We start from the raw sequence: 24,588 nt of genomic DNA on the forward strand, positions 1-24,588 counted from the left end.
AGAAGATAGTCAGGACCCACCATATCCCGCAAATCACGCTGTCGAACTATTCTTAATCATAGTCAGGAATGTGTTTGACACAATGATCGAGCGTCAATTGCAACAAAACAACCACATGACACCGATACGCCGAACTTCTATGGGGAAGATATAGGTACTCATCCAAGCCGTATTGTTCATACATACTCCTTAGAAAGCGACAAAAGAAGCTACAGATGATCCTACTACTCCTCAAGGTGTGCCACTGTTCCACGTGAAATCAGATTGGGATCCCGAACCCCTGAGTCACTTAATGGAAAACACAATGCGGCTGATGGAAAAAGCTGCACTGCGTTTTGCGATGAAACATAATGTTCCAAATTTTCGTCGCAACGTGAGCATTAAACGTTTGGAAAACTTTGATAAATTCATTGAAGATCCATCCATTATTATCAAACCCTCTGATAAGAACATGGGTCTTACTATTGTCTCGACTGACTGGTACAAACAAGAGGCTGGTTTCCAGCTTAACTAGCTTACGAAGTCGCACGGACGACAAGTTCACGCAACTAGCTCATGAGTTAGACGTGCTAGTCGCCGGCGTATGTAAAGACAATATTATCTCCGAACGAATACGGAAATATATTGTTGAAAGCGCTAGACACTTTGAATTACCAAACTTCCATCTATTACCCAAAGTTCACAAGTTGCCACTGAAGGGACGCCCAATCATTCCTTCTCATAGCTGGTTGACAAGTAAGGCAAGCCGGTTTCTTAGCCACTACTTGAATGCCTTACTTGTGGACTTTCCCTGGGTAATAACCACCACTAAAGACTTTGTAACTCGGTTACGTGCAACTTTCCCAATGCCGTACAAACCGATTCTGGTTACAGGTGACATTACTAGTATGTATACTAATATTGTTACGGACACTGCAATAGCTGTCATTAAACATAAGATCATATCTGCGTATGGTAGCCCCATGGGCATGTTTTTGATAGTTTTGCTACGCTTTGTGCTCCGTAACAATTATTTTGCATACGGTGACACCGTCTACCGACAAGCACAAGGAACCGCGATGGGGACATCGTGTGCGCCTGCTTATGCCAATCTCTACTTGGCGTGCTTGGAGGAAGATTCATTTGATTCTCTACCTGCAGGATATATGCGCTACATTGATGACATATTTTTCCACAGTCCAAATGAGAGTGAAATGAAAGAGTCTTTCGAGGTGTTAAGAAATTTGGACATAAGTCTAGAGATAAACTTCAAGTCGTCACAAACTGAAGTAGAATACCTTGACACGGTTACCTACACTCAGAAAGTGGGTCAGGCCTCGTGGAAGCTTGGCACACTAGTGCGAATTAAAGTTACCCAAACCTATGCATACCTTCCGTGGCGCAGTTATCATCCAGTTTCCACGAAACGGGCTTGGATCAAAGCAGAATTAATTCGTTATGCGGGCATCAGCACTACCAGAGTGCAATTCCGCGACACACGGAAGTCATTCTACAATCATCTCAGACTTAGAGGCTACCCGCCTCGTGTCCTTAACAAGTGGTTCTCAGAAGTTAAATTCGACCCTACCCATTCACAGTCTACGAACCGGGAGATACATAGTGCGCAATACGCAAGACCTATCATCTTCCCGTCTACTTATAATCCTGTATGGGAAAATCGAAACTTCTCCAGAGCACGGGCTTGGTGGAACCCCAAGGTTGACACTAAGTACCGTAATGTCGTCTTCTCGCTTAAGCGAGCCCCCAATATATTGGACCGGATTAATAAATCTAATAAGACGAAGCTGGTAAAGCAGAAGCATAAGTATTCTACTTTAGAAACTAAGAAGCGTCAAGCTCCTGAAACGCCAATTACTAAGACACTAGTACACAGGAAAAAGAAGGTCATTCCGCCTACGGGTGATGGTTTAGCTACCTTCCGGGACCTGATACGACATGCCGAAGCAGTTGGTGTTCAACCATCGTCTTCTCGAAAGAGAACAAGAACTCAATCTTCGATGGATGATTTTTTCAGGCTCGATAAGCGATAAACTTTTCGACTTGGCAGAACCACACACGGACCAGTTCCCACAGGCCCAGCAGGTGTTTTAACTTTAAAAATTCCGCACGGAAACCCTGCTGAACCTGTAACCCTGACCCAGAAACCCTTTCTGCGTCTGGGTGTCACTCCTGTTTGCCCGTGACCACATCACGTGATCACTAGCAACTCTTCACTAAGTTACAAGTGACTTGTTTCACGTGACAACTAGAGAATTGAACCCTAGCCGCAGTCCTATCAAGGCACTCGGCATTACAAAAGTTCTAATCGAACTTTACTTTCACTGCGCTTATCAAGCCTTATTCCACATTTCAAAAATCCATATCAGCCGATCCACGACGGATATCTATGGATATATCCGTTATCCGTGTATCCATGCCGATCCCTAAATATAAATCACATCGAAGACTACCGTAGCTTTATTTGTGTAATAGTATTGTCTCTATCTAGAATCTGGTCTACATGACCATAGAAAGTATTAAGAGCCATATTATGCTTGCTATATGGCATTTATAAGAGATCGTTGTGCATTTAATCAAGGGTTAGGGCTGGCCAGAATTTGGCACTTTCGCCCACAGTGGTCGATTCTTGCTGTCCCGCACCATAAGGACCTCGGTCAAGACCCTTATAAATACTTCGCAGAAGTCAAGCGATCCATTGACATTGTTGAGCGATGACTGGCGGGATGCGAGACAGGAAGGTGTCGACATTGTCGACGAAAACTCTTGTGGACTCCATGGATCTTGGGAACTCTCTATTGGATGAACTACTAAACTACTGACCAGACAAGTGGGACAGACCCCCTCTATTTATGCTTGCCTGGCCACACAAGAAAAACAAACAAGACACACAAAGACACAAAGCTAACAAATGGCGAAACGAGAAGGAAACGAGAAGAAGATGCAACCAAGAAGAATCCGAGACGCAACCGAGAATAATCCGAGACGCGACCGAGAAGAATCCGAAGAAGGGGCAACCGAGAAGAATCCGAGACGCAACCGAGAAGAATCCGACGAAGAATATGGGCGACTAGAAACTACAAGCACCGATGACGTGAGAAGAACTGGATTTGGTTGAGCAAATCCAGAATTGCCATATTCTCAATGGTGCCGGAGCAGTGCGCCACAAACTCTATCCAGCAGCGTCTGGGTGGAACCCTAACCTCGTTCAACAGACATATTGTAGCACCAGCTCCTCAAGTTTCTTCCACTCGTCCTTGTCTTTGCAGCACTTAGTTACTTGAATTAGCTGGAATTACTATTGGAAATTTTTCGGATAGTTACGTGTCATTGTGTGTGCCAATATGTCTATTAGACGTATCGCAAGGGTCTTTGCGTGCGCCCTTCTCATAGGTATGGGTTTCATGACCGTACGCGTTTCTGCGGTGGAAACGGAAACTCGAACTTTTGAGCTGATAAACGGGACGTTGATCACAGTACCAGGACGCGAGATAATCAGATCAAACTTTAGGAACTCGACCTTCATGAGTCAGCTAATGAGGAATATGTCTCTGGTCGATCACGATATGGTTTCTCGTGGTCAGCGAATGGTGTTTACGGTACAATATAATAATGGCATATTAGACTCCAAGAGTGCAGATATCGGAAGTGCAAATAGTGCTATATATAAGCCAAATAAGGATACGGATAGTGATACCGTACTGAAGCCATCGGACGACAGCGTGGCAGGAATGCAGAAGAGGTCAACGATATTATCATTACAGCAATTCTAAAAAGAGTCGTACTATTAAGAATTTCATTGCACCGTTTATATGATTTTGAAGTACGTTACCAATTTATCGAAAATCCACCATTTAAATCACAATGGTGGCAACCATATAGTGAACCAGAGTGCGTATTTACATGGTGGAACGATGCAGGATGCTGGAGCAGTGAGAATTATATGGGATATATAACATCGATGGGTGGGCGTAGCAGTGCCAGTCATTCCATGCCATACATGAACGTGTTATTGTGGCTGTTAGTGATAAATGAGTAACAAATACAATTGTTATATTCATAGATAGTATACATAGTGGAATAAATGAAGCAGAACGCCTCATGTCAGAATATGTCGTCGGTGCCAACACATCAAGTCCGTGATCGATGCGTTATCAACTTTTTCTTTCATTTCTCTTTTCTTTTTTTTCAGATACATATATATACATGTAACGAGCTTTTTCATCTTTGGTTTTTTTGGTTTATATATATAGACAAGAAGGGTTATCTCCTTACCCCTTACTCCATCTTCCAAATACTTGACATAATCCTGACCCGCGATAGCTATTCTACCCAAAGGTTTATTAACTAAATACCAATTACCGTCGGTTGCCAGTCGAATAGCGCCTGACAATTCAGCTGCAATATCGGTAAGTTATTGGTTTGACGATTTGTTGGCTGTACTTGATATACTAAATTCACCGCGCTTGGGTATCGCTGGAAAAATCACATGATCATCCCAATTGCGCATGGTCAAGGCGCCAATTTTTCAAGCTTGAATTATGCAGCTGTAGACAACGTACTCCGCGATGACAGTCTCGCATGGACGTACGGCATGTTTATATCTTAGGTGACGTACTTCATCAGACGGCGCATCAGACGGCGCAAATGTGAGTAATGACGAGACTTGTGCGGACCAGCCACGCGGATGCTGGTCGCTGGGTGTATTACCTTCTTCAACGCACACAACACCACTGAGCGTCAAATCTAAAACTTCCAGAATATACTGTTGAGCCTGACTAATCAAGAGGCATCAAGTTACGAAAAGCCGAGCCGAGAAGGCCACATCTACACTAGTATTAAATCTCAAATGGCAAGCAATTCCAGGGTTAGGGTAAATTTTTTTGTAGTCGAAGTCCCAACGTAGTTTTTGCATAAGATCTTCGATCGTCTCCAGATTATTTGACAACCTCCTGTTCCCGATGGGAAGAGGATGCGCCATTCCAGCCTCATTGACAAGGCGAAAATGGTCTGTTGAAAGCCGTGCTGCACTCAAGAGCGAATACTAATTTTTACGGTGTACGACTACATATTATCAACCTCAGCCAGCCGCTGCTTCCAATCAATTTTGCTGCTATGACAGAGGCAACTACTCTTCATCTTCCTCGGCAACATCGTCATGAAATTTGCTGCCATCCAATGTAGGCTTAATTACACCAGCTCGAATTAAGTAGTCACCGAAATGTTCCCCCTCTTCCCGCTCAAGTGCCCATCGCTTGAATAACGGTTTCAAGAGCGCCAGAGCTTGTTCCTCATTAAGGGAGGATCTATAGAGCTTGTTTAGTCGCTGACCGTTGTAGCCACCGCCCAACATGAGGTTGTAAATGCCATATGCCTTGCCAACCAAAGCGACCTCTGCCAGAAAAGGGCGTACGCAGCCGTTCGGGCAACCAGTCATACGCAAAATGACAGAGTCGTGACGAAGGCCAAGTTCTTCAAGATAGGATTCGAGCTTTGATATAAAGATGGGGAGATATCGCTCACTCTCAGCCATAGCGACAGCACATGTGGGGAACGCAACACAGGATGAAGAGGACATTCGAAGGCCAGAGAATTGCTGGTTATCAATCTTATATTCGGCCAGCAGTCGCTTGATATCAGGCATGTCTTCTTCCGCGACGTTGCAGAGTATGACGTGCTGGTTGGCAGTTAACCTGAATTCAGCCTCGCCTTTCATTGCAAGAGCAATTTCTCTAAGGCCAGTCTTCATGCGCAACCCAGGAGTGTCCGCAATACGACCGTTTTCGACAAACATAGTAAAATGATTCAGACCCTGCTCATCCTTGACCCATCCGAAATGGTCAATGTTAGATTCGAAACTGAATGGTCGGGCGTTTTCGAACTTAAATCCGACAGACTCCTCCACTTTCTGACGGAAAACATCGAAGCCCATATCGTCAATAGTGTATTGTAGACGACCACGTTTCCTGTCCTTTCGGTTACCATTGTCACGCTGGATTAACATAATTTTCTCGCACAGCACGACAACGTCCTCCTTCTTGATGTAACCCAGCATACCACCGGTTCGGGGGTAAGTATTCTTGTTGTTGTGAGTGATACCCATACCACCACCGACAACGACGTTGAAGCCGGAAAGCTTGCCATCCTCATCAACAATTGTGATCAAACCAATGTCATGGGCGAAGATATCGACTTCATTGTGCGGTGGCACAGCCATGGCGATCTTGAACTTTCGAGGCAGGTAGGAGGGTCCATATAAAGGCTCGACATCAAGGACAGCATTTCCCGCAACAAGCTTTTTCTGGTCATTGCCATCAGTAAGCCAGATTTCGTGATAGGCAGTAAATGTCGGCAGAAGATGGTCACTAAGGAATCGGGCTAAGGAATTGAGCTCTTTGTGAAGCGCATTGTTGTCTGGAAGACCAGGGCACAGGACGTTTCCTACCAAATGAGTAAGCATGTACGGACATTTCAAAACAATCCTAAAAACCTACGGTTGGCATCACCACAAGCCGCAATCGTATCCAGAAGCGCAGCATTTATTGCCTTGACGGCTGCCTATTCGTTCTGTTAAGTACAATGACGAATTATCGCCGAACCGCCAATCATACCTTCAATTTCTTCTTAATCACGCCATGGAACTGAAAAGTTGCTCTAGTGGTCACTTTGAAAGTGTGATTACCCATGTCGTCAGCAATCTGGTCGATCGCCAGCCATTGAGCAGGCGTTGCAACGCCGCCGGACATGCGAAGACGAATCATGAAATAATAAGCCGGTTCCAATCCATTTGCCTTTCGCTGTTCGCGGATATCACGATCGTCCTGCAAATATACGCCGTGAAACTTTGCAACCTGAAAATCGGACGGAGCAATAGCCGCAGTTGACTGGTCATTCAGACTTTCGGCAATAGTCCCTCGGAGGTAGTTGGACTGGACTTTCATATCTTCGTTCGTCAACGGCGCAGGTTCTTCAACAGCAGCACCAATACCGTCAACATTAAGCGCCTGCCACAACTCCGCCTCCCATTCAGGATATGCTGTCTGGTATCCATCGGGATCTTGAGCATCGCCTAGACCAAGCTCAACCATTCGCTTAGCGCCAAGAATGTCCAATCTATGGTTCAAGTCTTTAGCAGGCTTATTGTAGTATATTTTATCTTGCTTTCGCGGCCAATAGTGGCTGTCACCAAGACCAAACACGGCGTAATTAACGGACGTTAGGTCGAGATCTGTAGACGATTTGACAGCCTCCCAGAAATTACGACCATTCTGCGGGAACTCACCCTGACCAGCGGTAGCGGCGACGATAACAAGGTTCTCTTCGGCATTTAAATCTTCCACTGGGAAATCATCCATTGCCATGACTACTGCGCCCAAGCCGCGACCCTTGGCACGTCTCTGAAGTCGCTTTGCAAGATTCTCGGCATTGCCCCCATCGGACGCGAATAAAATGGTCAACGGCGGACCAGTAAGGCCCTCAAGTAGCTTAGAATATGCGTCTTTGGCCTTCTTACGCTGCTGGCTGCGGAGCTCAGAGCCATACGAACCAGCAACGTTCTCACCGAAAATAGGAACACGTCGAGCAACCTGAGACAAATAGTTCTCGCGCTCCAAGAAATCCTTGAGCTCCTTTTTCAATGCTTGTGAATCCAGCTGGAAGTTCGGCATTCCGCTCTCATCGGGTCGAGGATCCCATCTATATAGGGGCCAGTAGCCAGAATCGACCGCCTTCTTCGTCTCTTGTAGGACAGTAAGAGCCGAATCAGTCTCCTCGTTGTAGGGCAAATAAGCAATAACGATGGAAGGACCTGTGAACTTGTCAGCCTCAATAAAGGCCTGAAGAGCTTGAGTGTAGGAGCTGTAGACAGCAATGGAAGCAACGTATGAGTTGGAGTAGTTCATAGCGTAGAGTCCGATATCCTTCTTTCGGCGGGAAGCATCTTTAGCGGCACGAGCTGTGTAAGGCTGCGAGTCAATGATGAGAACGTTGACATCCTTGCCAGATGCAATGACATTGTGAACACCAGAGGTACCAAGGTCGTAAGACCAAGCATCAGAGCCAATGATCCACGCACTAGTCCCAAGAAGGAAGGCCCTGCCATTAAGCAATTCGCTAGCAATTTCCGAGCTATCACTTTCCAACTTCGAGATCAACTCAGCACCGACTTCGGAAAGTTTGCTCGACCCTTCATTGTAGAGGAGGAGCCAGCGTAATACAAGGTCGTTGATCTCCTGGTCTGTGAAGAGCTTCTGGTTAATGGATTTCTGAAGTTTGGACACTAACATCTTCTTCTCATCCTCCTTGGCGAGGTATGCTCCAAATCCATACTCAGGATTGCTGGTAATTGTTCGTGGAATACCAGCATCATCCTTGTCGAGCGCATTGAGAATACTCAGCCTATCGCCGAAGACGTTATAAAGCATTTTAGAGTAGGCGGTCTCCAATTCCGGCTGTTTTAGACGATATTCAGGATCAACGTTGTGAGAGACACGACCACCAACCATCAAATTCTGAATTGGAGTTTCGGACCGGATATTCTGAACAATGCCTCGAAGAGCTTGGTGAATTGTCCTACTGTCGAGATATCCGAGCTGGTATCCAACAACAACAGGAATAGCTGAAGCTTTAGATAGATCATTATTGAGCGAAGATATAACGTCGAGTAGAACAGGGCCCCACTTGGTAGTCTGGCGGTGGACCTGCTCAAGCACACCAAGACGTTTGACACTTCGTGGAATGACTGTTAATAGCTTCTCCGCCGACCACGGACGATAAACACGGACCGTAATGACTCCAACTTTGGCGTAAATATCGGCCCAGCCAGCATGACCAATGGTGGTGACGAAATTGTGAGCGGATGATCCGAAGATCAGGAGGGCAGTATTCGCGTCAACTGCGCCATGGTAATCGAATACCTTGTACGTACGACCGACTGCGACACGCACGAGGTCAAATACAGCCTCAGTAGCTTGAAACAGACCAGCAGTCTTGTAATCGACCTTTGTTAAATCAATGGCACCGTTGGCTTGCTCACCGTTGGTCTCCTCCTCTGCAGCTGAGTCCTTTGCGGGCTTTTGAGCAACGACACGAACGGCATCATTCCAGTAGACGTTGTTAGCAACAGTGCTTCCCTCACTTTTGCTATATATCAACGCATTTCTGTCAAAAATTTGCTCAATTTGATTGATGTCCTCAAAGGGAATAGGAGTCTCTTCACCCTCAGGCTGGTGAAAGAAGTGAATGACACCTTTGCCAGTACGGATGGCAAGTACGTGTGACGCGATGGCGAGATCCTGTGCCTCACGCAAACTGAAAGACTGAATGAGCGTGAATCCAAGCTGACGGAGACAGGTAATCTCAGAGAAGTCAGCGAAATCTCGGCTCATGGAGACGTGGATGACAACTGGAGACTTGGCGAGTTTCGCGAGATGTGTAATGGCAGCTGGCAGTGTTGAAGATGCAGCGGTAATCGAGACGAAGGACGTCTTACCGAGCTCCTCGACGGCGGTGAGGAACGGGTCAGCGTTATACCGTACAGAATTGACCTGCAATATGTTAACCATGCATAAGCAAATCTCAGTTTGATTACATATACCGAAGGAAGAGTTCCACGCTTAGCCACGATACCGCGGGCCTTGTCATAGACCATTCGGTCAAGAGCATGCTGGAAACCGACAACTGGTGCAGCTTTAAGATTTGGTTGAATAGACAGTATGGTTTCACTGAAGAGATACGCAACACGGGCGGCTGACATTCGTAAACAATTGGCCCAATAATAGTAAATACGACAAGACTTATACGCACCAGCATCTTCGCGAGTTGAAACAAACCCATTTGGAGGAGCCATTATGGAGACTGCACGACAAAGTAACAACAATAGCCCACAAGATGCGAAAGCTCAACCTTGGATCTTGGAACACAACGCAAAAAGGCAAAAGCCGGGGTGGTAAATGAGCCGCACCCGGATAGAAACTTTTCGGTTCAAAGTGGACAGATCTGTATACTTTGTCATTCCAGATCAGGGGATTTAACTGTAAAAACCGCACTGTTTGGATTCGGATTTTCTAGCAATTTTTTTCAAATTTATCCAGATTTTTTATGGTACAAACTGAGCGAGTTATGGTTCTGGTGGTGTCGGCCAATTTGTGAAAGGGTTAGGGCTCTCTTATCGGATTTCCACAGACGACAGTAGATAGGCGATGCGGCCGAAATGGGGGTGACAGTCTTGGTAACGTGCAAATATCGGTGTCACGCCTCCTCAGGCCAACAGCAAACCCGACTTGGGTAGCAATTGGCTTCAACCAGACTATCGTATCCTAATTAGCTAGGGGAGTTGCGGTAAACAATCAACATCTTTAGTTGGGCGGACACGAATACGAATAATGGAAGATTTCTTGGTTAATAAAAGCATTGCGATTGCATCATAGAAAGCAAGCATCCTTGACATCATCCTCCTTAAACCCGCCTATCAACAACATACAGTTTTCTCATAGTTTCAGCACTCAACGATTTGCCTCCGCAAACAAAGAAGATCCCTTCCTGTGTTAAACAGCTCAGAGCAGGAATTGCTTCCCTTAATGCGGACGCCTCCGTGGAAAGTCGTCGGTGCAATATCCACCATTCGAATAGGCGACCTCATTCAATCGTTACCTCCTCATTAACCATCACCACGGCACTTTCAAAATAATGATCAATATCAGAAAAGCGGTTGCATTTACTGCAATATCCGAGCTTCAATACTTTTCTCCGTGGTGGTGGATTCTTTCGATCGGGGAGTTGCTCAAAATGTCGGTAACGTCTGGGGTTTCCCGCCTCAGAGCAGCGTTGGCTGAATTTAGGTTTGATTATATGACTAGCGTTCAAGGCCAGAATCGCCGACAGAAGTTGTGAGAATATTGTCAATACTTTGGCGAAATCCATTTGGATGGTTGTCAGGGCAGATGTGCTAAAGTGGATGGGTATGTATAAGTGCTTAATGTATTTCATCTCTTCTTAGCCATTGCTCCGACGGACCTGACCATCTGAGACTATTACTTTCGCAGTCGACCAGAATGGTATGGTGGAATAAAGTGATATATAAACCTTAATACTGGAGCTTTGTAGTATGATCGGTTGTCTCATAGTTTTTGCTCTCGGTTAGCAAGTTAATTACATTAATTTACGTTTCTACGCCCTCGCACTAAACATTTAATTGACATACACAATTGTTTTCTTGATGCCTTGCAATGAGGACGACGACTCGATAGCTGAGGGCTAATTGCTTATAGAAGTGTCCGTTCGGGGCTAAGGTTGGCATATACCGCTTAGACGCTACAATAGCAGTTGTATACTACAAATGTGGGGGGATAATGATCTCAATCTCGGGGCCACTTGGCATTCTCAAGCTGGTTGCAAATTACTAACTAATCCCATTATATCTTTCTATTAGTCATTAGGCTGCCGGCGTCCCGGATCGAGATATTCCCTTTGACAGCGCTCAATTCACGGAGGAGTAATGAATCGACTGAACCTTGCTTTCGCAGTGAGTGGCATAGCCCTCATCAGCTTCTCCACAAATTCACTGGCGACAAAGTTAATATTTCGATCCGGGATGCCGATGGCTTCCCAGACATCATCGGGAAACAAATCACTGATTCGAAGCCCCAACGTGGTGGGGAGATTATGGCAGCGGACCCCGTCTTGGATCAGTTCCTAAACATAGCATACATTATTAGACGATTGATGAACAGAAAGTCCATCCGAAGACATTCACTCACGTAACGATCCGGGCTACTGCAACCTGTTCGCCAAATTTCTATACGGACCTCGGCCATCTCCCCGGTCCACCGGTGTCCTCGGTAAAAGATAGGACCGTAATATCGGTGGGACTCATACCATCCCATTGGTTCCTCCGCGCTATGTCTCATAGTAGCAATCTCTGTTTGCACGTCTTCGATGTCATCATATGCAGAGGTAGGATTTTTGAACCGTGGCGATTCGTTAATGCATACCAATATACAGACTTTAACATCATGGCCATTGATCCACATATCTTTCGCATCACAAAGGGACTTATAGCTTTGACTGAACCCAACCTCAATTGCGATCGTAAAAAAATCTGCACCATTATTGCTGTATATGATTCCTCCATCTGGCTGTTTCGAGCTCTTCACATAGTCGCCGCCAAAATCTGTCGTGGTAGTCGATCCTAAAGGCAAAATATGACCTGCTAGTCCAGGGGCATGTTCAGAGAGATAACCTTTTGCGCCAGCCATGATGTCGAAGTTGAGCTCATATACTACAACTTCATGGATAGAGTTGGGAATCGTGATCACAGTGACTGTCTCGGTGAGATTGTTGTACTCCAAGTACGGGTATCTATAGTACCAAAGAGGTCAGTAATTTTCAACAACAAATCATTCAGCTTGTAAGTGAATACTTTTGATCCTCTGAAATGTTTTTGTCGGCTTTTATTCTAGAAAAAGCAGTTTGTATTTGATTATACTTCGAATAGGGCACCTGAATCTCCAGTATCTGTTCCGGACGATTTTCCGTCAGAAGTTTAAACACCTCTTCATATTCAGAAATGATGATGTCGTCCATCACCGGAGGCGTATTCTTCGATGCTGTAGCTGCCATCGCACTTGATATCTTAGTTGCAGAGTTTGCGGATTCTGACGAACCATCCAATTTAAGGCGTTTGCCGTGCTCAGTTGACGAGTCGCTGATGGAAGTCCTGCCTCGCGTGGAGCTGATCTCACTCACGACAGGGATCTCCGGTTCATTGTCCACGGCCTTTCTTTTAGGTGTTGCTCTCGTGGCATTTCCTGCAGGCTCTCGCTCACTCTGCTTGCCGATTTCGGCGGCGGTGGCGATCGGCGCCACGCTCTGTGAGGCTCGTCGGGCTCTAGCTGATTGTGGATCCGGTTCTCCGTAAACGAGACTCATGACGTAATGGAATAGTGTATTTGAAAAAAATCAGATCTGCGGATGTGAAGTGAAGGGAAATGGGCTTTTGTATTTGTAACCGGACTGGCTGCGATGTATTTGCGTGCGAGATATTACGATTTTGACTGACAACAGCATCTCGATCGTGTTTCAACACGACGTCGCCCATGAGACTCAACGTTTATTGAACGTTGCGTTTTGGATTTTCACATATTTTTATCAGCTACTGTGTGGCTTCTTTGTTGGATAATCGAACTACGACACTAGAATGATATTTTACATCATAGAACAATTTTCTAATAAAATTTAGAATTTGTAATATTTCAGCAGCAGAGCGACTTAGATGGAAGCCGTTTAGAACAATGCTCAAGCAAGAAATGCAGATCACAATTAACTTTATAGTACTAGATAATATTTGCAAATTAACAGCGATAGTCCAACCACGGTTCCGGTTATATGAATAATCTGGACGCAATCTTATGTGCGGAGTTCAGTTTCTTTCGTGGCCCTTTGTTAAATGCCTGCAAACCAGTAGTTTCCGTGGGAATCTGTAATGGGAAGAGTAACACAGAGCTCCACCGGCAGCCGCCTATAGCGAGCATTTTCTACCATGTGGGCTAATAATGTTCTACTGAAATTACCAGTCTTTTTCATTGCACATTGCACATTTCACTATGTGAATCTAGAATATAATACACACACTAGTATTCTCAAACGTACTTCCATCTTTAAGTCAAACTGCTAACAAATATCAGTCTCGCCTTTGCTCCGAACGAAGAATTCGACAGCCAGCTTCATGTTTACGATGATTTGGATAACTTTCTAAGTTTATTGGTTTGCAATATATTATAGAGTACAGAAAAATCTTGGCCTGGGTGTAGATCTCCAAAGTATTCTCTGCAAGTATCAACGGTGCTTAAAACTCTCGAGCAATTTCTGTGGCTAACTTCAGATCCTTCTTCATCAGGTGGGTTGCAAAACTCATTACTTCGACAAGCAGGTGACATGTCTATGACCACTGGAACGGGATTATTCGCGGCACTGGACCAACAAAAATAATAATCAAGGATTAGACTGCTGCAACTTCGGGGTAATAACAGTAACTAAAGGAATGTAGAGTTTTTTCGACACAGGGTACTCACGCATATGATCTCAGTGCGACGGCAATTCTCCGCCTATCTCGCTGTTCCCTCACTTTCAACTATACCAATCTGGACAATATGAGAATAATATAAGCATGTAACGTAGTCAAGCACGGTGACCAACTGTTGTCTGCAAGTAATCGGCGTATCGCATACGACCCATGTCCGCCACCGCGTCCCTTATCATGTCATGTATCTTAACGAAATTGAACGTGACCTCCCTATCCTCTATATGCATCAATGATAACTCCTCCATTGGCAGAAAGCAACTGTACCACAGTCCAATGCGTTGGTAGTCAGTCACATTGCCAGTTAATTCCAGTGGGAGATCCTACATTAGTTGCTTTTTATTAGCTGTCGCTCAAGTGTTACAAGATTCACCTACCGTCACAGAAACACAGACAATATCACTGAAATCAGAGGTGGCCTTGTACACGGACACTCTACCTTTAAGAGAATTTACCCAAGCGTGGCCCCGATAGATCAGGGCCGACCCTAAGTTTACTGCATCCATTCTATTCTGGTCCATGGCAGCAGCAGCAGTGGCAGCTTCTTCGTCAATATCAGTATCAGAGCCAACAATTCCTGCTGGCGGCATGTGATAACTGGGCGTTTCATCCAGACATATGACGATACACACTCGTACCTCATTCCTCAATCCGAGCAGCCACATTTGCGCATCTCGTTCAAGCTTCCGCATAGTCTCCGACACCCCCACCTCGATTACGAGTGATGTTGATGGCCTATTTGTTATCACTGATCTATAGACCAAGGCACCATCAGACGTCTTCGATGATTGGCCCCAATGTCCCAAAAATCTACTTTGCGTATGTCCGGTCGTAAACCTGATCTGCGACTGCAGGCCGACGGGAAATCCGGTGTCCATTTCTCGCAAGAAATAATAAGCAAGTGTTTGGTGAACCCCACTATGCGGAAACATGTCGATGACTACTTCTTGATCCGGTGCATAATACTGAATCCGTGGCCAGCTGTTCCGCCGTGAACGTTAGCGACGCATACTTATTGTCAGAACGAAGAGCGCACTATATATCACTCTCCATCTACATATGCAATACAATACCTCTGACAATCGCCAACTTTCGCGATCAGTTCATCAAATTGAAGGTGAGTCATCTTCCCAACATATCGTCTCCCCGCGCCTTCTTTAATGAAATTTAGAGCCTCTTCTACCGCTGTCGAACCCATGTTCGGACGTTTTCTCTTTCTCAATCGCGACCTATAAGAGAGGACCGGGCCATCGACGCATTTCCCTCCCTCAAATGGTGGACGACACATCGGCGTTTCGTTGTCGACACGTGCTTTCGACATAATCACGCAAGGTGCAGATCGTGTCTTTTCTCGCCTGTGGTCGCACACAGAATTCATCGTGAAGATGCACAAAGGACAAACTTTGTGATTTTCCAAATTTTGGTAATGAGCATGATGTATCTAAATGGTTCTTGAGCACGTATTCATGGGCACCACAATGTTGTTCACCAGGCAGAATCATGATGACGTTCGGCCACTTGAGGTCTTCGTCAGGGCTTGGGTTTTCTAAATTGCTCCCCACACACCTACGAAAGTTACCTTGTAATTGAAATGTATCCCAAAAGTCAATGAATCTACCATGTAAGTTACTTATTTATATCTCCTGCATGCGGAACTGTAGGTAATGAAGGCGGAAAACACGCTATAGATGCAACGCCGTTCGAATATTTGTGGAAGTAAAATCCAGACTGTTGCTAGCTTTCTCCAAGTATGGACCTAACAGTGCGTACAAGATCGAACATAGTGATTTATGCAGTTATGCGTTGGTCAAATGAGTGAGACCTACGGAATAAACGCTTGTGTTAATTTTACCCTGGGAGTACTCGATCTCTAAACCTAAAAACGTACGTGACAATTTTCGTTTGAATGATATTTACCATCTGCAAACTTGATTCCACCAACACGTAGAGGATGCTCATGATCGGTTTCCACCGTGACGGTACCGTCAGTACGAATTAAACACCCAAACTTTACGTTTTCTTTTGAAAGCCCGTTTAAAACGTAAGAATAAACCTTTATAACTACGGTACCGTATGGGGATCCCGGTCATATGGGGATCCCGGAGACACTGTTCAAACTTTTAACTTTGACCTTGTCCTAGGCGCCACACAATTGACCAAATTCAACTCCGACTCGCTCGAACTATTCTCTAGTTCTTCCTCTTCTTCTACTTTATCTACTTTTTCAATTGGGCGCCACTGAATCCGAGTCCCTATCCGTATCCGCATTGTCCACGGATAATCCGTCCTTGAGCGATGTTGCATTACTGGCTCATGGAGAAGTGTGTTCTGCCACCATACACCACCACTTCGTCGGCCACCCGTCGCCCCATAATACCTGGTTCAGACCTCGTTGCCGTTAGGTTAAGGCATAAGTTAATCATCTAAAAGAAAATCAAACTATACAAAAACTTAAACTTCAGAGGGTTGCGAAAAATTGCGCTGTGCTACCTGTCCTGCTTTCGGGGTTCAGGTGTATAAAGAGCTTTCGTAACAAGAATAAGTCTATCCTTTAAAAAACGGCCTCTATCGCACGAAGCAATGCCAATTTCACATTCATTCGATACCTCAGAATTCCTGCCACTGCTGAAGAGCCGCTCATTACTTCAGATGCTGGCAACGGCAAGAAACCTCGAGCAGCTCTGCCATTTGCGGATACTCGCCTTTATGGGCGTTCCACCACTCAAAGAGCCAGTTCTCATTAGCCTTAGCATTTGCGAGGCTAATGACACCGTCGTAAAAATACCGATCGATATCGGATTGACTGCCCCTGGAGCTTTGGCAAAAGACGCAACTGGTCGAAGGATTGGCTTCCTAAGACGGCGGCAACTGTAAAAGTGGCTGCGGCTTCCTGTAGTATCCCGTTGAGCTAGATAATTGCATGGAAGTCGGACATCGAACTTCGTTGTTAGAAGCATTATCTCTTGTGATCGTAAGAGCTTTGGACCGAGATTCAGCTCCTGAAGAAGGGCGGAGACCGCCATTGCCATGTTCTCTCCACTGTGAGTACCTTCGAGCTCTTTGAATTCAAGAACATGTTCCTTATGCACGAATTCATGTGTCAGCCAATGGCCCAGGCAACACTTCCCTCTGTACTAAACACAAATTCGCCCTGTAATTTGATTCTCTTGCCTTTGTTCGTTTCTAGCGGGTCTGAAGCAACTCCTTATACTCTTGAAGTTCCTTTCGTAAAATCGTTGAGCCATTCGCTTCGCATATCGCCGAGTTGGTGAGGCAGGGACTTTCCAACGACAGTCTCGCTCCTGACAGGTAACATGGAAACCCAGCCATGGTAAATGTGAACACTGCAGCTATCATTTTGAAAGTAAAGGACTCATGCGGCCATTCAACCGATATAATGATTCTCGGATATATGTTCAAATCAGAACTCCTATCTCCTCCGCGTTATTGCGGGCTATTGAATAGTCTTCGCTTAGTCTGAAAATACTATCCATCAAACAAGTGTTGATAATTATGCATCGGCACGCTATTTACCGTAGAAGACATCCGCTCGTCAAAATTGTGCTGATGGTCGCATGTACAGATGTCTCGAACAACAGATTCATTCGGGGTTTCTCTGCCAAACATTCCCAGCTCGCTCTATATCTCGTCGACGGATGTGGATTTATAGATGTGAGAGTATGCACAAAAACTTTGCATCTCACTAAATTTCAATGGTATGATAGAAATAGCTTTATAAATCCATGTCATGGTTGTGCAGTTGATTCCCAAGGAAACGCTGTTCAATAATATTGATGCGAGCAACGTTGTAAATTCTAGTGGCTGTGCCTGCAGCAGCTAGTGCCCACCGCAAACCCCTACGACAATCAATTCGGTCGTCAAAAATTCCCAACTCTGTGTCTTAATTTAACACAGTACATGATGCATTGAAGTGATTTACTTAAAGGCACAAAAACTCAGTAATAAGCCTGATGAGTATCGTTTCCAAGCATTGCGAGCTCCGCCCTCGGTCTTTTTGATAAGGCATGAGAACGCAGGTTGCGCGACATCTAGGTGAAACTACTAACCGACAAATAGGGCACTTCGTGTACATTGAAAAAGGCTTGAGGTATCTTTGTTCTTGACCAATTATTTTGAAACGTATGTGACAACGGTGCTGACTTGCTAAACTTACTGGTTTGCAATATATTGATAGACTACAGAAAAATCTTTGCCAGGGTGCAGTTTTTCTGCCTGATTATAGATGTCCAGGGCCTTCTCAGCAAGTAACAGCGGCGCTTGGAACTCTTGAGCCATTTCTGTGGCTAACTTTAAATCTTTTTTCATCAGGTGGATTCCAAAACCACCTTCATAATTTCGACCAGCAGGTGCCGTGTCTATGACCCCTGGAACCGGATTATTGACGGCACTGGACCAACAGCGACCAGATGAAGAATTTATCATTTCCGAAAGACCATTAGGATCGAGGCCGCTCTTGATACCCATGTTCATTGCCTCAGCGGTGGCGATGTTAGTAATGGCCAAAAGGTAATTGTTGGCTAATTTTCCAGAAAGACCAGCGCCTTGAACTCCCAAGTGCCAAGCCTTCTTTCCCATAAGTAACAGAACCGATGTAACCCGATCAACTAACTGAGCAGAAACTGAAGCGCCGAACATGAACGTGAGACTAGCAGTCTGGGCACCGACGACACCTCCAGACATTGGAGCATCCACGAACTGGCCCGAGCCGCTGGAGATTACCGCGCGGGCAACGTTATGTGATGTGGCAAGATCAATTGTAGAACAGTCAATAAATAGTCTTTCCCTGCCAGATGGAAGAGGGACTTGAAGAATAGAGTCAAAGACCAGTTTGACCGACTCCGGCCCTGGCAAACTGCTGATTATTGTCTCCTGTGTTGGCGCGGAACGTTAGCAAGTCTCATCCGACTTGAAAGACAAGAAGAATTACCGATTTCTCCGCAAGCTCCCGTGCACTTTTTGCTACTCGAATATCAAACTTATCAGTCGCCGACAGCTCTTGTACGAATTTGGCGGTTGCATTGGCATTGGTATCGCAGATGAATAAGGTGTCGGACGGCGGTATTTTGGATCGAAGATTCTTGGCCATGTTATAGCCTGTTAGTCAGTTTACAGTCAAATAGAGTCCGTTTAGCAAACAAACGACACATACCCATTTGACCCAGTCCAATAAATCCCCAGGATGCTCTCCCTGGCAAGGTCAAAGAAAAGTTCCTTCTGAAGGGATGGTAAAGCGGGCCGCGAGTAATCCTGACAACTACCCTTCTCATCGTTCGACAATACATCTGCGATCAAATGAGTGAAACTCTTTGCTAATGTGACACTGACGAGTAAATTTCCTTTATTTGTATTGACCACTACAATCAATCACGGAAAGTATCATCATCTCTATTAAAATGAGTGCGTTGTGATAGCAGCACAACAGTTTGAGGGCCTCGTGATCTCTGTTGATGGGATAATAAAGTTTTACTGTGTCTACGGCATTAAAGAGGCTCGGACAGTGGGAAGAGTGTTTGCGCGTTCCTCTTCCTTCTAACGCGTTCTTCTTGGGTTCTGTGCGCCGTGCAAAAGCGACTCATAGATCATTTGATCGTAGCTATAATTGGCAAAAAAGGATTTGTCGTGTTGTGTTACCTGCTTCGGGTTCAGCATTAGGGATTCACTGTGGGATAAGATCAGCTTGCTAAAAATGCAAAGCTTTGAAAAGACGAAATTTGTATTGGCTGCCTAGCATATCTCAGCGTAAATGCGAAGTCCAAGATTGTTATTATTTATGGCAATTCATTGAGGCAGAGGCCGATATTCACAGTGTAACACAAATCTCGCTCGGACGGTCTTGCCGAGGCTCGGGATGAGCCACCGAGAACAGCAAATAACTCGGGTTTTTCGTATTCGTATTTGACTCTGATGACGCGACCCTGAGAGCGTCAAAGGAAGAAACAAAATCACTTGCGCTTGGACGTGTCCGTTGCGAACTCGCATTCGGAGACGCGCTGGCTTCTGTGCCTCTCGTCTGGTTAAGAGTCTCCGCTTCTTCTGCTGCTGCTGCTGCTGCTGCCTAGGTTGCATTTCATATCAGTCACTATATCGTATTTGAACATGTACGAGTCCCTTAGATTCCAGTCACAAAGTTCTTGTGATGTGAAATCAGGCCATTACCGACGTTAATAATAACTCTCTTTGAAGAAAATCAAGCTAGACCTAATCTGACCTAGCTCCATTTTGAGATCCCATTATCAGTCTAGCCCAATCATGGCGTCATTCGTCAACTTCTGATCGACTTCCCTGTCATCCTTCAAACCAGCCAATTCAGCCGCTTCTGACTTGAGTTTTACACGCGTCAACAATGATTTTTATAAGGGTTAGGGTTAAGCCATGTGCTCCAATTGCACGCAGGCACAGAAAAACATTAGAAAACATCATCTTTTACCCCAAACACCAATACTCTATCTAGAAAATTCAAGCTAGTACCCATCCTCTATGTAAACAACTCAATCTGGAACTTCTCCAGCAATTAAACCTTCCGAGACTTAGAAACAACTACATCACTGAAAACCCATGTCTATCGTGTATATAACCACCAAAACCAATGCTATACCCAGGACTCTCTGGACATAATCGAGCGATAAATGTGTGAAACTTTCGCTACCATGCTCTTGACGATAAGCATCATTTCTCACGCGACTTGCGTAATTTCTGTGTCAAGAGATCCTGCTTTCTCATTCAAAGCATCCTCTCGGCTGTCAATGCTGACCTTGTCCAGATCGTTCAATCGAATGCGAAGTTCGTGGTTCTCCTCTTCCAAATGCTTGACCGTGCGTCAGATAATTATTGACCACAAAATATAGAAACAACTAATGCTTACCTCAATCTTTTCCTTGGTCTCACTGTAAGACTCCTCCGCAACCTTGCCTATCCGCCAGAATCGCAGAACAACAATGAGTTCCACAGCTTCGGCCAAAGGTCCATGCGCCATAATCTCAACAATGAAGCTTCCAAGAATAACAACCGCATCCAGTATACGTAACCAGCGTCCCTTACCCGTAAAGTAGGCAAATCCAAACACATACAAAGCAGACAACAACTCAACAAAGAAAAGAGTGGCTATCGCCAGAGACATGCCGGCAATGGCAGGTAACGCATCTCGTAGATTCTCCAAATGGTGCTCGCACGAGTACAACTCAAGGTAAAGCTCTGTTAAAGTGAGCAGTGCTTCGGCAATGACGAGGCCAATAACAAAGATGTGCGACATCCGCGACTCATGGAAGTGGCGGATACTCTTATTAAACCATCTTCCAAAGCGAACGACAGAGCACCCTGACCGCGATTCCGCGCCCTTTTCCAGTAACGGTGACAATGAATTAACCATAGTAAATATTGGAATTGTGTGGAGAGATATTCTTTGCAAAAGCAAAATGGGAACTACTGCTGCAAAGGAGGCGGCGGAATGGGAAAAGACTCGAAGATGTTGTGCACTTTTGCACCATGGCAAGCGCGAACGATAGGGTAAGCAGAATGTTACCCTGTCGAATGATAAGACAGTTCTGGACTCGACATTTTTGAGTTTAGGATAACAAGCGTGCCGAAGCATAATTAGGTAAGAGTAAAGCGGTCTAGCTCAACAACAGCCACTGGTCCTTTTCAGTATGTTTCCAAAATGGGATTGAAGGTTTCTTTCTAGCCACAAAAGTTCGTTTCAACATTGTATATTTAGCCTTCATCCACACTCAAGTCGCAAACAGAGATATAAAGATCTCCCAAATTTACTGCTGTAAAAAATAAGTGTCTACTATCAATGATAACAGTCTGTTCCAACAAATATCGCATTCGTTCACAAATCATTGCCTGTGGACATGACGACGCATCCCGTTTAGCTGTGGCCAAATTCGACAATAGAAGAGTTTGCAAATATTAATACTCCCAATAAATTATTTTGCCTTCATCACAGTTGCTCATACAGAGAGAGAGAGAGCGATAAGCAAATTCATTGCGCCGTATAACTCTCGTGGTTAGGGCTCCATTGACTGCTTAATTGCTTAACTGCTTAATAATGAGACGGAAACATCCAATCACGGCTATCAAAAAAAGCTAATTCCACTCTCCCGAAGAGTGTCACGGACCTTAACAATCAGAATAAGCATCAGTCGCAGAACTAATGCCAATCCAAAAAGTATTTCGATAACGGAGAATTTGTGCAGCCATAAGTGAAGACTGGGAGATTTCCGAGGCTTATTTTTCATAATCTTTTAATATCAAGGGTCTCAATCGCAAAATAATGACTTTAATTCAATCTTTTCCAGAAGGAAATGGAGATGGTCTTGAGCGGCGAGTTGGCACGAGATCCATACAATTGGCACGCTGGTGGAAACAAGAAGTTGTCATGGGTCACGCAGACATTGTATTTATCATATGCTATTTCATAACTGGCCTCGTTGATAGCAGTGCGTTCAATGCATGGAGTTGTTTTGCCATCATGCAAACTGGTAAGTATTGTAATTTAGCGATAGATATATGATATCCACTTGCTTATAAAAACGCATAGGTAATACTATATTTCTGGGTCTCGGCGCATCAAACCAACCGGAAGGAAATCCTTATGGCTGGCTCAAATCGCTTATCACAGTTTGCTTCTTTTTAACCGGAAGTTTTATTTTCTCTCAACTGTCGCGCCGTATCGGACTCCGCCAGCGCCGTGTTCTCAGCATTTCATTCTTTGTTCAAGGCATCTGCATCTTGATCTCTGCAGCTTTAATCCAAGCGAAGATTGTCCCGCACCCTTCGTCAACCCGAGAAGCATCCACTCTTGGCGGTCGGCTTTTTCTTGAATTAATTCCACTCTTCTTACTTGCTTTTCAAGGCGGTGGCCAGATGGCTGCGAGTCGGGGGATGGGATTCAACGAGCTTCCGACCACTGTCTTGACAAGTGTCTACTATGACTTGTCTTCAGATCCAAAATTAGCGGCCTGGCCTTCACAAAATGTCAAGAGAAATCGAAGAATTGGTGGTGTTATTGCATTATTGATTGGAGCCATTGCCGGAGGTTGGATCTTCAAGAGTAAAGACGGATTGGCAATCATACTTTGGATTGCAGCAGGTATAAAGTTAACTATTTCAGTTAGTTGGTGCTTTTGGAAGGGGGAAAAGGACGAGAAGAATAATTTAAACTAGAACAAAACAGTTGGCAATTAGAGTAGAAGCAATTATATGAATTTCCTGCATGGCAAACAACGTCTTTGAAGGATTGAACACACGTACTTACTCATTTTTCCTTATCACCGTCAAGTCACGTCTATTTGTAACTTGCAAACCTAAGAGTTCAGCATAGGACATACATAGTTTGGATTCAGCCCAACCGAGAGATAATATGCAAAGGTGATATCTTCGTATTGCCTATTCAATAAGGTGGAACACGAACGGCGAATAGGAATACTGAAGATTCTCTTGCTGTGCAAATGAAAGTATAATTTTATTTCCAGCATTTGGGTATAATAATAGAAGTGAGATTCAGGCTTGGAGCCCATGAAGCCAGTGAACACACACATATTGATACGACAATGTACCACACCATCTGACTGATCTCCGCTTGACAGTCCTTATTCACATCTATCCACCTAACAGCCTCTTCGCTGCATAGCTGACTGCTTTCGTTCGGCGTCTGCTTCGCCCGCTGGAAGTAGCAAGGTACTTTCCAAGCAACTTCGGCCGCACTCTCCTCAAAATTTTGCGTTTCTTCCCGCAGAAACTGACACAACCACAGTCTACGGTACTCTGCTCCATTCCCCACTGCCCATCATACGCGACAGGCAGTAGAGTGGTCAGAATGAAGTATGGTAATTAGTCACCATCCTATTTAAAATTGTTTCTTCATACGATTGCAGCCGAACCGAGAGTGACGGGGGCGCGGACGAAAACATGTAGCAACAATCTCAACTAAAAAAATCTAGGACTGCTGCCGTTTCGCCGTTTTGCTGATATTGACGACACTATATCAGCATTCTAACGTTCGACGATTGCCGTCTGATGATATTTATCGTCGAGCTCCTTAATCAACGAACATTTGCATGGTGATGGCCTGCATGGAGTGCCTCCTAACCTGCTTATACGTATTGGCAGTTTTTCTTTCAGCTCTTTACGTCAGCTCTTCTTACCCCCCCTCCTTCCGATTCATCCATCTCACTAACGTACTGTTGAGGCCGCAGAAACTACACTCTGTTCTCCAGAAGCGTCAAAGAGCAATATCCCGTCTCAGATTTTCACAAACATAAAAAATATGTGTAGCTGTCTATTTGGTATATTCATTTGGGCAAAAGTTTACATCGCATATAGGGGAATTGCACCAGTCCTGTATCGCGGTATTGCCGGCGTGGTGATCTCCAAATACAAGCAGATAGCTTGACACTCTAATAATGCGCGTCTTTCAATCCACCAATGCGAATGGCAGACCTTCGCATACCAATGCGCCAGCAGTACGAGTGTACGAGTGTCCTTCTGCTCTA

General features: G+C 45.0%; 8 protein-coding genes across 8 annotated transcripts; 3 read left to right on the forward strand and 5 right to left on the reverse strand.

Moving 5' to 3' along the window:
- The first annotated feature begins 3,206 nt into the window (after positions 1 to 3,206).
- On the forward strand, positions 3,207 to 3,926 carry V1513DRAFT_306122 (uncharacterized protein). Its single transcript, XM_066894641.1, has one exon. It carries the CDS (start codon positions 3,342 to 3,344, stop codon positions 3,768 to 3,770), a length of 429 nt encoding a protein of 142 aa, XP_066750536.1. The 5' UTR covers positions 3,207 to 3,341; the 3' UTR covers positions 3,771 to 3,926.
- Positions 3,927 to 4,061: 135 nt separating this feature from the next.
- V1513DRAFT_454588 (uncharacterized protein) lies at positions 4,062 to 4,782 on the forward strand. Its single transcript, XM_066899399.1, has one exon. The coding sequence runs from the start codon at positions 4,082 to 4,084 to the stop codon at positions 4,346 to 4,348; it is 267 nt and encodes an 88-aa protein (XP_066750537.1). The 5' UTR covers positions 4,062 to 4,081; the 3' UTR covers positions 4,349 to 4,782.
- Positions 4,783 to 5,122: 340 nt separating this feature from the next.
- On the reverse strand, positions 5,123 to 9,987 carry V1513DRAFT_467281 (uncharacterized protein; the record flags this gene model as incomplete). Its single annotated transcript, XM_066900105.1, has 5 exons — positions 9,802 to 9,987; positions 9,593 to 9,744; positions 6,609 to 9,542; positions 6,492 to 6,555; positions 5,123 to 6,438 (listed from the first exon to the last, which is right to left on the reverse strand). The coding sequence occupies exons 1-5, from the start codon at positions 9,842 to 9,844 to the stop codon at positions 5,126 to 5,128; spliced, it is 4,506 nt and encodes a 1,501-aa protein (XP_066750538.1). The 5' UTR covers positions 9,845 to 9,987.
- A 1,370-nt stretch (positions 9,988 to 11,357) lies between these two features.
- Positions 11,358 to 13,182, reverse strand: V1513DRAFT_454591 (uncharacterized protein). The gene is made up of 3 exons (XM_066899400.1): positions 12,416 to 13,182; positions 11,754 to 12,354; positions 11,358 to 11,688 (listed from the first exon to the last, which is right to left on the reverse strand). The coding sequence occupies exons 1-3, from the start codon at positions 12,922 to 12,924 to the stop codon at positions 11,479 to 11,481; spliced, it is 1,320 nt and encodes a 439-aa protein (XP_066750539.1). The 5' UTR covers positions 12,925 to 13,182; the 3' UTR covers positions 11,358 to 11,478.
- A 990-nt stretch (positions 13,183 to 14,172) lies between these two features.
- V1513DRAFT_428227 (uncharacterized protein) lies at positions 14,173 to 14,952 on the reverse strand (the record flags this gene model as incomplete). The annotated part of the gene is made up of 2 exons (XM_066896266.1): positions 14,173 to 14,397; positions 14,452 to 14,952. The coding sequence occupies 2 exons, from the start codon at positions 14,950 to 14,952 to the stop codon at positions 14,173 to 14,175; spliced, it is 726 nt and encodes a 241-aa protein (XP_066750540.1).
- A 3,292-nt stretch (positions 14,953 to 18,244) lies between these two features.
- On the reverse strand, positions 18,245 to 19,377 carry V1513DRAFT_386222 (6-phosphogluconate dehydrogenase; the record flags this gene model as incomplete). Its single annotated transcript, XM_066895241.1, has 3 exons — positions 18,245 to 18,964; positions 19,023 to 19,189; positions 19,245 to 19,377. 3 exons carry the CDS (start codon positions 19,375 to 19,377, stop codon positions 18,245 to 18,247), a joined length of 1,020 nt encoding a protein of 339 aa, XP_066750541.1.
- A 1,131-nt stretch (positions 19,378 to 20,508) lies between these two features.
- On the reverse strand, positions 20,509 to 21,529 carry V1513DRAFT_481754 (uncharacterized protein). Its single transcript, XM_066900367.1, has 2 exons — positions 20,958 to 21,529; positions 20,509 to 20,900 (listed from the first exon to the last, which is right to left on the reverse strand). Exons 1-2 carry the CDS (start codon positions 21,459 to 21,461, stop codon positions 20,769 to 20,771), a joined length of 636 nt encoding a protein of 211 aa, XP_066750542.1. The 5' UTR covers positions 21,462 to 21,529; the 3' UTR covers positions 20,509 to 20,768.
- Positions 21,530 to 22,025: 496 nt separating this feature from the next.
- V1513DRAFT_306258 (uncharacterized protein) lies at positions 22,026 to 23,707 on the forward strand. Its single transcript, XM_066894642.1, has 2 exons — positions 22,026 to 22,575; positions 22,635 to 23,707. Exons 1-2 carry the CDS (start codon positions 22,368 to 22,370, stop codon positions 23,258 to 23,260), a joined length of 834 nt encoding a protein of 277 aa, XP_066750543.1. The 5' UTR covers positions 22,026 to 22,367; the 3' UTR covers positions 23,261 to 23,707.
- Positions 23,708 to 24,588: the final 881 nt, after the last annotated feature.

This window comes from Lipomyces chichibuensis (assembly GCF_038497645.1).
Source record: "Lipomyces chichibuensis strain CBS 12929 unplaced genomic scaffold V1513scaffold_77, whole genome shotgun sequence".
Lineage (NCBI taxonomy): Eukaryota > Fungi > Ascomycota > Lipomycetes > Lipomycetales > Lipomycetaceae > Lipomyces > Lipomyces chichibuensis.

Coding starts and splice junctions, on each gene's coding strand:
- V1513DRAFT_306122 (XM_066894641.1), top strand. CDS start 3,342: ATGTCTATTAGACGTATCGCAAGGGTCTTTGCGTGCGCCCTTCTCATA.
- V1513DRAFT_454588 (XM_066899399.1), top strand. CDS start 4,082: ATGAAGCAGAACGCCTCATGTCAGAATATGTCGTCGGTGCCAACACAT.
- V1513DRAFT_454591 (XM_066899400.1), bottom strand. CDS start 12,924: ATGAGTCTCGTTTACGGAGAACCGGATCCACAATCAGCTAGAGCCCGA. Junction 12,355..12,415: donor AACATTTCAGAGGATCAAAA/GTATTCACTTAC, acceptor TTGGTACTATAG/ATACCCGTACTTGGAGTACA. Junction 11,689..11,753: donor GCAGTAGCCCGGATCGTTAC/GTGAGTGAATGT, acceptor TGCTATGTTTAG/GAACTGATCCAAGACGGGGT.
- V1513DRAFT_481754 (XM_066900367.1), bottom strand. CDS start 21,461: ATGGTTAATTCATTGTCACCGTTACTGGAAAAGGGCGCGGAATCGCGG. Junction 20,901..20,957: donor AGACCAAGGAAAAGATTGAG/GTAAGCATTAGT, acceptor CGCACGGTCAAG/CATTTGGAAGAGGAGAACCA.
- V1513DRAFT_306258 (XM_066894642.1), top strand. CDS start 22,368: ATGACTTTAATTCAATCTTTTCCAGAAGGAAATGGAGATGGTCTTGAG. Junction 22,576..22,634: donor TTTTGCCATCATGCAAACTG/GTAAGTATTGTA, acceptor AAAAACGCATAG/GTAATACTATATTTCTGGGT.